This window comes from Prionailurus viverrinus, chromosome F2 (assembly GCF_022837055.1).
Source record: "Prionailurus viverrinus isolate Anna chromosome F2, UM_Priviv_1.0, whole genome shotgun sequence".
Taxonomy (NCBI): Eukaryota; Metazoa; Chordata; class Mammalia; order Carnivora; family Felidae; genus Prionailurus; species Prionailurus viverrinus.
Genome location: NC_062578.1, coordinates 82374010 through 82387042, shown reverse-complemented (window position 1 = coordinate 82387042; position 13033 = coordinate 82374010). Strand labels below are relative to the sequence as shown.

General features: G+C 56.1%; 1 protein-coding gene across 2 annotated transcripts; it reads left to right on the top strand.

The window, feature by feature from the left end:
• Positions 1-6006: 6006 nt before the first annotated feature.
• LOC125156734 (lymphocyte antigen 6H-like) lies at positions 6007-7605 on the top strand. 2 transcript variants are annotated; one of them, XM_047842938.1, is made up of 4 exons: positions 6007-6135; positions 6287-6343; positions 6561-6680; positions 6977-7605. In XM_047842938.1, the coding sequence occupies exons 2-4, from the start codon at positions 6292-6294 to the stop codon at positions 7231-7233; spliced, it is 429 nt and encodes a 142-aa protein (XP_047698894.1). In that variant the 5' UTR covers positions 6007-6135; positions 6287-6291; the 3' UTR covers positions 7234-7605. The 2 variants fall into 2 exon arrangements, with proteins under 2 accessions (XP_047698894.1, XP_047698895.1); XM_047842939.1 differs by having other exon boundaries at positions 6062-6135; positions 6260-6343.
• The last annotated feature ends 5428 nt before the right edge of the window (positions 7606-13033 follow it).

Genomic DNA, 13033 nt, shown 5'->3' with positions numbered 1-13033 from the left:
TGAGCCACTCCCGACTTGTTGCCTTCCAGGTCTCTTTACGGCACAGAAGTGTCCTTTTCCCCTGATGTGCCCCCAGTTGCTGGCACACTGCTCGTTAAGAACAGGTGCTAAGTGGACACGGGCATGTGACTGGGGCCTGGTAGGGATTACCTGCCTGAGCTAAGGTCCCTGGATCGCAGTTACTGGGGCTGCGGGGAGGGGGGCCTCCCCGCTTCCTCCTTCACACCCTTCCTTCCTTTTCTTCCTTTACACCGGGCTTGAAACAGCCGAGTCCTCTCTCTCCTGGTGCATTTTAATTGTCCCAGTGCCCCTTCTCGAGGACCGGGGCTCCCCAGAAGGCCAGGTCAGTGCCCCCTTCTCTCCAGCCCCCTGTTCCGCCGTCCCCTGACCCCAGCCCCCAGCAGCTGGCCTGCGCCGCGTTTGGGGAGACACCGTGGTGGGCGGATGGGGGTGTGGGGGTGAGCAGCCCCTGGGGGGGGGTGAGGGCCCCTGCTTCTGCTCCGCCACCAATGTGAGCACGCGGCTGCAGGCTGGCAGGTGCAGGGGCTCCCCCCTCAGCTCTCCCGTTGCCCGGGGCTGTCGGGCCTAAGGAACAGGAGGAGGGAGGGACCCCAGGGCATCCAGTTCGCCATTCTTGCTCCATCAGTGAAGCTGTAAGCTCTTATCCCTCGGTCACCGGGACAGTCCACTGGCCCCTACAGCCTCATTCTCTGCCTCGACGGCCCCAGATGGCGGGCGGTGGGGGGGTGGTGGTTGCTCAGCAGGTGGAAACTCCCCGCAGCCTCAGCCCGAGCGATGGGCATCCGATGGGGGGGGGGGGGCGCATGGGTGGGGGAGGGGCGCCGCAACAAAGGACCGACACCGCAGGTGGCTTCCAACACTGGAATTGTCCTCTGTGGCAGTGCTGGACGCTGGGAATCCGAAACCCACGTGTAGGCTGGGCTGGGCCCCCTCTGAAGACAGCGGGGCAGACCCACGCCTCACCTCCCCTGCCGCCCTCCGCGGTCCTTGGCTGCTGGCTGCATCTCTCCAGTCTCTGTCCCTGTGGTCACTTGGCTCTCCTCTCCCTGCCCGCCTGTCTCCTTACAAGAACACTAGTCACACAGGACTTAGGGCCCACCCTGCGGCGGGTGGGGCTTGTCTTCGCCAATTCTGTCTGCAACGACCCTACGGCAAAGTAAGGTCAAATTCACGGGCGGGTAGGACTTGGACAGATTGTTTGGGGAACACAGTCCAACCCAGAAGAGGGGAGATGGAGACTGGCCACCTACAGCGGGACAGAGTGAATAGACTGAACATTGTGGGCGGTGGAGCCTGTGGGAAAGGCGGCCCCGGAATGAGCTCCCCCCCCACCCCGCCCCGTGTTGGATCACATGCAGACACTGGTTTGAACTCGCGGTTCCGATGGGCCCAGGGCACGGACGTGCCACAAGTGTCCAGGTGAAAGACAGCGGTGGCCTGTGTTTCCTGGGTCTGTGCACTCACAGCGGCACCCAGCAGGGACAAGCGTGTCTACAGTTTGACCCCGGAACCGCTCTCTTCCAAGAAGAAGCAGGGCTCCTGGGAGAAGAGCTGCTCCAGGGCTGGTTCCAGAACAGAGCAAGAGGAGCTGGGAACGTTTCAGATGCCAGAAAGCCTGGATGCCCCCCCTGCAGGACGGGGACACGGCAGGACAGAGAGACCAGCTCTAAGGCTCGGAGCACCACGTCTGGGGTAATCTGAGCATCACACTGCACAGAGACAGAGTCGGATCTCAGCCTACTGCACGGGGTGGACGCCCCCAAGTCCACGCTCGCCTGGTAAGCGGGGTGAACAGAGCCCCAGAGACCAGGAGGAGGGAGCTCGTCTGCGGCTCCTTCAGCTCCGGCAGACAGCAGTTCTGAGCGCCAGCCCTCCCTCCGTGCTGTGTCTGCCCGAGGTCCTGGCTGGGAAATGGTGGAAAAGCATCCACCGCGAGGCTTGGGGGGGCTCCTCGAGGTGGTGGGGCACATGCTGGGTGCTGAGAACTTACCTCCCACCTCACTCCTCGTCCACACTGCCTCCTGGATGCGGTGAGGCGTGGCCATCTGAACCTTTTGGGTGCATCCTTCCAAACCCAGCCCTCTTCTCTCCTCCCACATCTCCACACCCTGGACGTGGCCAAGATGTCCCCTGGCACGGCCAATTGCTCCTGGCTGGGACATGCTAATGTCAGGATTCCTGTCCCCTAAGGGTCGCAAAGAGAAAAGGTGAGGCCACGGTCCAGCAAGGGCTTTCTGGGGCTGAGTGGGGGCCTGTGAAGTCGCCTGAGTCACTTGCTCAGGGGCATGTTTTCCGGCCGGATTATGATGGACTGGACTAGTTATTAATGACAGAGTGGGGCTCTAGTCATAACCAGCCGGCTTATTTTCAACTACCATCTGACCAAGACTCCACCCTCAACCAAATTCTGGCAGGATCTTTTGAGCCCTCTTCTTGACAAGGCCTGCACCTTGCCCCCATCCTCTCTTTGGCCTGAACTGCCCCCATTTAGCAAAGAATCCTGCTAAGTGGGCTTATTTATGTATTAAAAATTTTTTTTGATGTTTACTTATTTTTGAGAGAGAGAGAGAGAGACAGAGCACCAGTGGGGGAGGAACAGAGAGAGAGGGAGACACAGAATCCGAAGCAGGCTCCAGGCTCTGAGCTGTCAGCACAGAGCCCGACGCGGGGCTCCAACTCACGAACCACGAGATTATGAGCTGAGCCGAAGTCGGACGCTCAGTGGACTGAGCCCTGCGGGTGCCCCGCTAAGGGAGTTTGGTGAGGCTCTTGCCGCACTCGATTGTGGATGAGATCCCTTATCTCCACCCATGACCGTGACTCACCGTAAGCCCTTCTGCGGCAGGAGCCAGAGCCTCCTGGCCTGGACTCCTCTCCGAGATGCCCCAGGCCCTCCCCTCTCTCTCTGCTCAGGGAGCTGGGCTCACTCCCTCCCGCCTCCGGCAGTCATCCCAGCTCCTACTGCCGCACGTTGAGCGTCTCGAATAAAATCTTGCTACCACTGGAGAACGTGTCAGCGTGATTCTTCTTCAAGAGCCCAGCGCCGTCCCTCCGAAGGATCAGATGCATCATCAGATGCCCCCTGCCCGCCCCAGGTGCACATCTTTGAAGCCTTGTGTCCGCCCCCTGGGCCGGTGCTCTGGGTGCCAGTTGAGAAGCGTGGCGGGGACAGCTGTTTGCGTGCGTGGTCTTCCGTGAACATTCATCTCTGGCTGTTGGTTTGCCAACCGGCCCAGGTACACAGAGGGCAGGGAGAGTGGAAGAAAGAAGCAGGCCGGGTTGGTAGGTAGCAGGTTTATAAGCAGAGGGAACTTACACACCAGGCTTGTCTTGGGAGCCACAAGACCCCTAGATCTCGGGCGGGGCCCGGCTGCCGCACCTTCCAAGTTTATGTAAAGGCCATAACTGGTCCAGACCGTCTCAATGCCAGGTTCCTCTGTCAAGGCCGCGTCCTTGGAACAGCAGCCGCTGCGGGAGTGGCTGGCAGAGCGCCCGTTCCAAGGACAGGGCCAGCCCTCACGTCCTCTCGATGACCTCCTCCAATGCTGGCATTCGACGTGTGTCCAAATGTCTTCTTCTTATGAGGCATCAGTCACATCGGATTAGGGCTCACCCATAGGACCTCATGTACCCTTAATGACTTAATAACTTCTTGAAGGGCCCCATCTCCAGACAGTCACACGATGAGGTGTAGCGGTCCCCTTGTCTGAGGTCTCACTTTGCCCAGTCTCCACCACCCGCGGTCTCCGTCACCCGTGTGGCCCGCGGGTGGATGGTGCTCCCCCTCGCCTCGCTCCCTCGGGCCACGTGGCCACTCCATCATCTCACCCGCTCACGAGAAGAAGGGCCGGGGCAGGCAGGATGCTTTAGAGAGAGCGCAGGTTCTCGCGACTTCCACGATGGTATACTTCTCGTCGCTGCCTTTTCTTCTCACTTAGGGGCCCAATCTCTTCCTGTGCCCGGTTGTAAATCAAACTTTCTCATAGGTATGTACACACAGGAAGAAACGTCATGCATACAAGGGTTAGTACTATCCGTGTTGAGGCATCCCTGGGGGTCTTGGAGCTGGCCCCTGTGGACAAGGGGCTCCTGTACTGAAGGCTAAGGTATTGAGTGGAGCGAGCTGGGTGGGAGGGACACCACCACAGGGCCTGTCACAGCCCCCCCCCCGCCCGCCCGGCCCCAGTTCAGAACACGGGAGCTTGACCCTGGAGTCTAACTTGATGGAAGTTCAGTCCCTTGCTTTTCAGGATGCTCTTTCTTGGCAGAGGCCCTGCTGGAACTTTCCTTTATTGAACGCCCCTCCCCGCCCCCGGTTTCTGCACACTTCTACCCTTGCCACGACGGGGCTAGCTGTCCACTTCCTCCCTGTTGGCAAGTTTTTTCTAAGATAACTGGACCTTCGGTGACCTCCTGAAGAAACGGAAGATCTCCCCGAATTAGTTTCCGCAGGACCCGTCTGTCCCCGCGCCTCCTTTCACCACCACCAGCCTCGCCGCCAGCGTCCGAGAGTCCTGCTTCGCGTCCTCCGGCCTCCTCTCCGCCTCCCTTCCGCTCCACACTCAGCCTCTACGGTCGCTCCAACTTGAGGCCACCTGCCACCCCCAGGGGCCCTCAGGGACTCAGGGACCCCGACAACAACCACTGAGGCTGAGAGGCTAATCGGAAACAGCTTTATCCGCCCGGAGGAGCTTTGGAGACACCGGAGGGCTGCTTGGCGACCCCTCAGCACCTCGACCAAAGTGTAGTCTGCAGCCCCCGTGAGAGACCACACATCGGGGCAGGAGAGAATCTCAAGGGGTGTTCCACAATCACTGATGGGTGACCTCACACGGGCTCCTCTGCAGAAACGCAGTTCAGAGAAAACTAGAAAGTGGGGCGAAGGTAAGAACCAACTCTTACATAAACCAGGGAGTTTTCTGTTATTCTGTTTATGCCTCACCTGCTAACATTTTGGAATAAAGCTATACCGCATCTATCTGTGTCTTCCGGAATGTTTCTGTGTCCACTGTGCCGTGTATATATGATCTTCTCCTGCCTCTGGATAAGACTATCGAAATAATTTGTAAACTCTTGTAGAGAGGATGGCTCTAATTTGCTTAGAGGTCAGTGAGTGCTCACATAGACAAAATATCCCTAAAACTCTTATGAATTTTAGAAACCAACCAAATGCTGTTCGAGTGTATGTGACTTGGGTAAATCTTGGGTAAATAAGATCGGATATCGTTGGTTTAGGAAACACAGCTAGGTCTCCTGAGTTCGCGTCACTAAGTAGAACAGAAGCATATGTTTTGATTTTATTCTGAGTTTGCCAGTCAAATAAGCTAATGTTACGTCTACTGGATGTTTAAGATCACGTGAATTTAGGGGTGCCTGGGTGGCTCGGTTGGCTGCGCGTCCAACTTCGGCTCGGGTCAGGATCTCGGGGTTCGTGAGTTCGAGCCCCACATCGGGCTTACTGCTGTCAGCCTGTCAGCACAGAGCCTGCTTCAGACCCTCTGTCCCCGCTCTCTCTGGCCCTCCCCTGCTCTTCCCAAGATAAATTAATAAATATTTTTTAAAAGATTATATAAATGATAAGTTCGACCGAAGAATCAATGTGCAAGGTGAAGAGGCCATAAAAATGAGCTGCTCGACACCCATCACTACATGGAAGTCAGGTGCAGCAGGAAAACGAAAAACAATGTATTGAAACGTTCAACATTTTTTCTTTTTGCTTTTGTGATTTTGGGGGGTACTTTTTTGGGGACGATGCATGCAGGACAGGACAGGCTTGTGGGATGGGGGGGTGGGGAGGACTGGGGGAGGAAGGGAGACAGACGACCTCTGAAGGTGGAGCCAGAAACGGGGCAGGGGGGAGGGAGGGGCGCCCAGCTTCCTTCTGGAATTTCCCCAAAGTCACTGCTTGTCAGCTAGGTGACACCCCCTCTTGGTCTGGGACTCAGGGTCCTGCCTGGGGTCCGACAGCTAGAACTCCCGGAAGAGGTGGAGACAGGAGAGCCCGGCCCCGGCTTCCTCTGGGTGGGGCACCAACAGATTGGAGAACAAGTTCTTTGGCCACCAGGGAAGAGGCTCCAGATGCCCGCTCGCCCGAAGGGAGCCTGACGTTAGTAGGTGAGTGAAGCGGGAAGGAGCCCGGTCTGTATCCCCGTCTGAATCCCTGCGGAGGCCCAGGAGGGGTCATCCAGGGAGGGCCAGGGTCTGGGGAGGTAGGAGCCTGAGCCTGGGGTGCCCCCAGGGTCCCACCCACACGTGCTGTTTCCAGGAGCCATGAGAGGCCTCCAGCTGGTTTTGCTGGTTTTCCTGCTGTGCTGGGAGCGTGGTGAGCATCAGGGCACCGGCGGGGTCTGCACCGGGAGGTGGGGGGTGGCGGGGGGGACCGTGGGTGGCAACCCCCCCCACCCCGCCGCCACCGCGAGAGGCTGTGTGGTTTTGTGCATGTGAGGGGTCTGTGCTCCAGGACACGGTCCCGGCCCCCCACAATGGTTCTGGCCTCAGGGGCTCTAAGCCCAGCCTTCCCGCCCTCCCCACTGGCCTAGTCCTCAGCCTGCAGTGTTACAGCTGTTTGGAACTGGAGGCCAAGAGCCAGTGCCAGCCCATCCAATGTCCCATGTCCGGCGTCTGCTTCAACAGTGACATGACCGCGACCTTGGGCACTGGTGAGTCTCCAGCACCCAGAGGATGCAGGCGGGCGGTTCAGGGAGCTCTGCCCTGAGGCCTCCCATTCTCTCCGATGGGCGCAGGTATGGCAGGGGACCTGCTCCAGCCTCCCTCAGTGTCTCCATCTGCCAGCTGAGGGGTGGCCTCCCCCAGGGCCTTCCGGGGGAGCGTGTGGGGGCCTGGCGGGACCGGAGGGGACTCCGGCGGCAGAGGAGGGCCTCGTGCCCCCAGGGGATGAGTGACCCGGGCCACCTGAGGGGGCTCGCCTGCCACGTTCCTCCCTCCTTGCCCCCAGGAAAGAAGGTAAAGTCCCAGCACAAGGGCTGCGCCCCCTCCTGCGAGGTGGCCACGAAGATTATGACGCAGCTCTCACAGATGACCAACCCTGAGAGCCTGAGCCAGGGGGTCCTGACTAAGTTCGAAGTGCAGGAGGTGACGTGCTGTGAAAAGGACCTCTGTAACGGGGTGGCCCGGACGGCGCGCAGCTCCTGGGCCCTGGCGGGAGGGCTCCTGCTCAGCCTAGGACCCGCCTTCCTCCGGGCCCTGCCGTGAGCACCCCGCAGGCCGGCCGGCGTGCCGGAGCTTCCTGCAGCCTGCGCGTTAAGCAAGCTCGCGGCCTCGCACACGCACGCGTACATATGCACCCACACACACATATTTGCACTCTGCACGCTCGCCCACACACAGGCTTTCCTGCCTGCCCACCTGGCCAGCCCCGGCGTCAGGCGCCCAGGGCCCTGCCGCACCAACAAGTCTGTCCTGTTTTGCAAACACCATCGATTGACCACCGACCCAAGATGCAGAGGCCGCTAAGCCCCGGCTGGACGGGGGGCCCCCAGGAAAGCGGAGCCCACAGCGCAGCCCGGGGCCCGCTAATGGTGTGCCGGCCAAGACCGAAAGAGAATAAACGCTTTCCACACCCCAGCGTTCTTTGCTTGCTTCGCCCCGCCGGGGCAGGGTGGGTGGCTCCTGTGGCCTGCCTGGGAGGGACACTCGACTTCTGCTTGGTTTTGCCTCAGCCAGGCAAGCGCCCGTGGCCCAGGGGCTATGACCTGGGGTCAGCCCTGCACTGCTGGGTGGTGGCTTCCTCTCCTCCCCATGAAGCGTCCAGTGCATCCTCCCTGACCGCCCCCCCCCCCCCAGCCCCGCCGGGGGCCTACCCGGGACTTCCCAGGGAGGCATCTTCCCAGGGCCTCTGGTGGCCGCTGTGCCGGGGGAATCCTCAGCAGAGGCAGGGGGTGGTGGTGGAAGACGGGGCCTGGGCTGGCTCCTTCCCTCCTTCACACCTTCTCAACCCACACACCCTGACCCTACACGCCCCACCCACAGTGAGATGGGGGAGGGCTCCGGAGCCAGGGCGCCTACGTGGGGCACAGGGGTGCTTGTGGGCAGAGGAGTTAGGAGAACCACGGCTGGTGGGCCAGTCTCCAGACTGCTGACCTTGCCACGCTGTCCCCTGGGTGACCTTGGGCCCACATCTCTGGCCTGCCCCTGTGACTCCTCTCTGGCGACCGGCCCCCCCCCCCCCCCCCCGCCCCGGGGCGCACTGGGTCCCATCCCCTTGCAGCAGCCACAGCCAGAGCCGCTAGTCCGTGCCTCCCGGCCAGTTAATTTCCTTGGGCTTTTTAATCGGTCCATCTTGATAACTAGTACTGATTATTGGAAGTATTTTAGTATGTGTCTTTTTTTACTGCTGTATCATGATTACAAGCAAACTTTTTCACCATTAATATTCTTAAATGTATTAGTGGGTTACTTCAAAATATTTTCTGTTACTATATGAAGAGATTTTCCTATGGTTTTTCTTAAAATTGTTAAGTTCTCCATTTGCAATCTGAGTTTTCATCCATCTGAAGTGTTTTCTCCAGGAAACCCCGGGTCCCATCTGGACCAGGGCTGGGGAGGGCTCAGTCTGCTTTTAAAACGTTTCAGCCTTTCATTCTGAAATCAGTTCACACAAAGAAGTTTCAAAAATAGTACACAGTTCCTATCTTCCCTATTTGCTTCCCTATCAGCTTCCCCGCACACTAACTTCTTACATAACCTGGGTCAAAAACAGGAAATCAGCACTGACTCTCACAGAGCTGCACGCAGACCCTGTTCCAAGGTCCCCACTGCACACCAGACGTTCCTGGGGGCCAGAGCCCAGTCCTGGAACAGGCACTACACCCCCGACCCAGTCCCCAGCCTCCTCACCTGGGGTCTCCAGGCACCACAAGGGGTGAGGTCCCAGGTCTGACTCCATCGCCCCCAGCCCACCCTGAACGTGTTCCTATCTGAGGGAGGCCGCTGGGCACAGGCTCGAATAGCAGTGGCCTGGCGAAAGCTGGCCGACTTGAGTCAGAGTGGCTCTTTCCGTCTGTCCCGGATTCAGTTCTATCCCGCCTGGACCCTCCGCACAGTTAGGAACAAGTGTCCCCTGTCCTGCACCCCGCTCTCCTTTCCATGAATGGGTGAATGGCCTCACTTGCCTCCACAGCCCAGCTGCCGGTCACACTTGGCAGGAAGGCCTCCTGGCCTGCCAGGTGTCGGGGGGCAGCGTACACGTGTATGTGTGGCGCGTGCATGGGTGCGATGCTGCACATGAGCGGTGTATGGTTCTGGTGTGCGTGCGTATTGTATGCCTGTGTGTTGTGTGTGTCGTGTGCAGGGTGTGGGTGGGGGTCACGTGCGTGTTATGCATGCTACGTGCGTGTTTGGGGAGGGCATGTTACACCAGTGGAACTCTTGGGTGGGCCTTGGGCGAGAACAAGGCCACGGCCTCCCTCCAGTACCCTCTTCCTCAGAACTATACTCCCACCCTCTAGGGCCTGGCCCAGCCTGAGCAGCAGAGGGATGGTGAGGAGCCCCAAGACATCTGGGATCCTTTAGCGCGGAAGGCAGCAGGCCAAGAGGCTGGGCACCCAGTGTGGTGAGGGGCCGCCCCCAGCCTACCCAGAGCCAGAGGATCCCGGCTCCTGGCCTCCCCCACCTCCCCGACCATTCCCTGAAGGGGGAGGAGGCTTCCTATCGAGGAGATAAAATCTCCGTCAGAAAGGGAATGCCAATGCAGAAACAATGCAGGAGTCAGCCCTCAAGGTCACAGAGAGCCTGGCCACAGCCTACCCTTCCTGAGAGAGCTGCCCGGCATTTCCAGGGGTGGAGGCAGAGGCCAGGAGAGGGAGGCGCAGGGAGCCTCAGGCAGTCTGTGGCAAAGACAAAGAGGCAGAGATGCTGCCCTGGTCCGTTTGGGTGGTTCACATGTAAGGTCTGTGCCTCATAAAGGCAAAAGAAACATGGATAAAATTAAACTTCCTTATAGCCTGCAGCCCAGTGACAAACACTTGAGACCAGAAGATAAGGACATTCCTTTAGGGACCCCCTACTGTCTTAATGTTACCGCCTTACTAGAGAGAGAAGCAACCTTAGCTTGACAATAGCCAGGCCTCCAGGATCCTGTGAGTTTTCCTCAACATAAGAAAATCCTCTTGGAAACTTCCTTTGTCTCTACCTGCTCCCCCCACCCCCCAACTTAACAGTGTATAACCAGTCACTCCTCACTATCTCTGCAGCTCTTTCTGCCCATGGCAGCTCTTTCTGTCCCTGTGCTATAATAAAACCACCTTTCATGTTCAAAACGTCTCAAGAATTCTTTCTTGGCCTTTCGCCCATGGGTTCAAACATAAACCACATCATTTGGCGCTCAACGTGGGGCCTGAGTCTTCTCATCTGGACTCCAAGCCTCAGTGCAAACTTGGTGAGTACTTCCTCTCTTCTCTGTTTACTTTCATTTCAGGGGCTTTTCCAAAAGTATGGTCTCATTGGAACACTTTCATGTCTATTGCTCAGGTTGTAATCCTCTAGTCCGTGACTACTCTATGGGCAGGAGAAAGCATGCTTTTGGCTGGAAGCTAGTACCATGGCTGGAATGGTGATAAGACCCAGAAACTTGATGCCCTCTCTTTATTCCTGTCCTTATACAAAGCTGTCTTGGGCACTGGACAGCCACCTAAGTCACCAGGACGGCTGCCAGTCTCAAGACCCTCGTGTGAGGTTTCCTCCTCGTTGGTCAAATGTGATCCACTCCACTTCTGTGGTCCAGTCTCTTCTGGCTGGGAGACCTCCACTGGGAGCTGGCCGAAACCGGTGCCAGATTGAATTAAAACCCAACTGGGGACCATTTCCTAGGAAGTTGGCTGTAAAGACTCCATGTGTTAGACCGTCACTTAGACCATGATGGATTTCTATCTTTACTGTTTTCTGTCATTGTTCCCTACGAATTACAGAATTGGGTAATGTCTCCTTGTAAAACTTTTCTAGTGTTTTCCATGGGTTGAAAACAGCAGGTTCTTCAAGGCACTGTATCTCGTCCATACACCAGCGGCCATTTGTAGCCTAGGATGCAACGGGGAAGTAGGGGGATGCCAGCATCCCTCCTCTGGGGCAGGGTGGTGATCATAGCGATTTTGGTCATAGGACCCCTGGTTCGCTTTCACACCAGGAACCTCTGACCTATCCTTCTGGTCTCTATTTTTCTAGGAGCATAGGATCTTCTGCTTCAGGCCCCAAGGACTCTCCCTTGGGATGCCTTTTACCCCCTGGAAACAATTTGGATTGCAAGATTTAAGGGAAAAAACCTAATTTTTCTGTAATCAGAATGCATGGCTTCAGTATTCCTTAGGAGATGAAAGGAAATGGCCCATTAATGGGACATTCAGCTTCAGTATGATCGATCAGTTAGATCTCTTCTGCAGGAAACAGGGCAAATGGACAGAGGTACCCTTGGTCCAGGCCTTCATAGCTTTAGATGAGGACCCTGACCTAAAGGCCTCTTGCAGAATGTGTTTGGCTACTAGCCAGGCTAGAAAGCTCTCTCTTGATATATTGGATGATAACTGTCTAAACTGGCCTCTTCCAAACAAACCCAAGTTGCTGGAGGAAACACAGGCCATCCCTGATGAAGGGGACACTGACTCTCTCTTACTGTTCCTCCTTCTTATTAGACCCAGGAAACTCTTGTATGTGGGGGCTTCTCCCTCATTCATTTCCCAACTTAATGGCTATGGTAACTGGGGACAACTGTCTCTGGTTAGTCTACCTCAGGACAAAGACTTTAAGGAATATTCCCAAGCAGCTGCTGAACCTCCCTTTGTTTCAGGGAAGTTCCTGGTCTTCTCTGGCCTGACGTGGACTGCTAAATTCCACTTGTTGGTGGAAAGAAAACCTGTCTTTTCATTTCTCCAAGCTGATGAGCTTTAGGACCAGGAGTCCTCCTTCTCTGCCCTCTGGGGTTTTATCTGGCTCCAGCCTTGTTGGTGGCACCTCACCTCTTCTGCCTCCCCACCTTCCCGTTTCCTCATCACTTGGGTGTGGCGTGCACAACTGGCTCCTATACCATCCTGCATGCCTCAGGCATCATTGGCTTCTTCCTCTCCCTTCGCTGTCAAGGAACAAAGAGCACCCCCTTGGATTTACACTTCCCACTTCATATTTCCCCACCGATGTCCCAGGTAAAAATTAGCAATGGGAAACAAATTGACTTTTAAGTGGACGCAGGTGGAACAAAATTCAGTATTTAAACTAATTTAAGTTTGTTGGTTTAATTAAAATAGACATGACTTTAGAGTTATCAGTAATGTGGAAAATGTTGGGGTGTTTGGTTTTGGAACTGGCAGCCAAGAAAGAACTCTTGAGACGTCTTTGGTGCAAAAAGGTGGTTTTATTAAAGCACGGGAACAGGCCGCGAAGGGCAGAAAGAGCTGTCCCGGGACTGTGAGGAGTGACTGATTATATACTTGGGAGTTGGGGGAGGTAAAGGCAAGGGGAAGTGTCCAAAGCAACTTTCATATGCTAAAGAAGACCCCCAGGATCCTGGAGTCCTGGATAGTGTCAAGCTAAGGTTGTTTTCCCTCTAGCGAAGCATTAACATCAAGACAGTTGGGAGTTCCTGGAGGAAAATCGTACTCTGCCTGCCTCAAATATTTGCCAAAGGGCTGCAGGTTATAAGGAAATCTAATTTTATCTACATGTCTTTCTGCCTTTGTTCCCCACATCAGTCAGCATTAAATACAAAACTTTTATTCTACCAAGGCTTGTTGAAGGTCAAATGAACTCATGTTATCTTTGTTGCAATTTGTTCCCCAAAAGGTGACTTCAAATGAAGGTCAATTTTGTCTCAAAGCTTTCAAAGTCTTTGGGAACCTGAAACTTTGAAGTTTTGATTGGATGATAAATTGGAATGAATTCATTAGACACCTCTAAGTTTTTTCCAAATGAGATAAAATACTAAAGCATCAATCACTGAACACAGGTTTGTGCTTTTGGCTTCCAATTGCAGAGGTACTTGGGTCTATTGGTAAAGATGCTTTGTGCT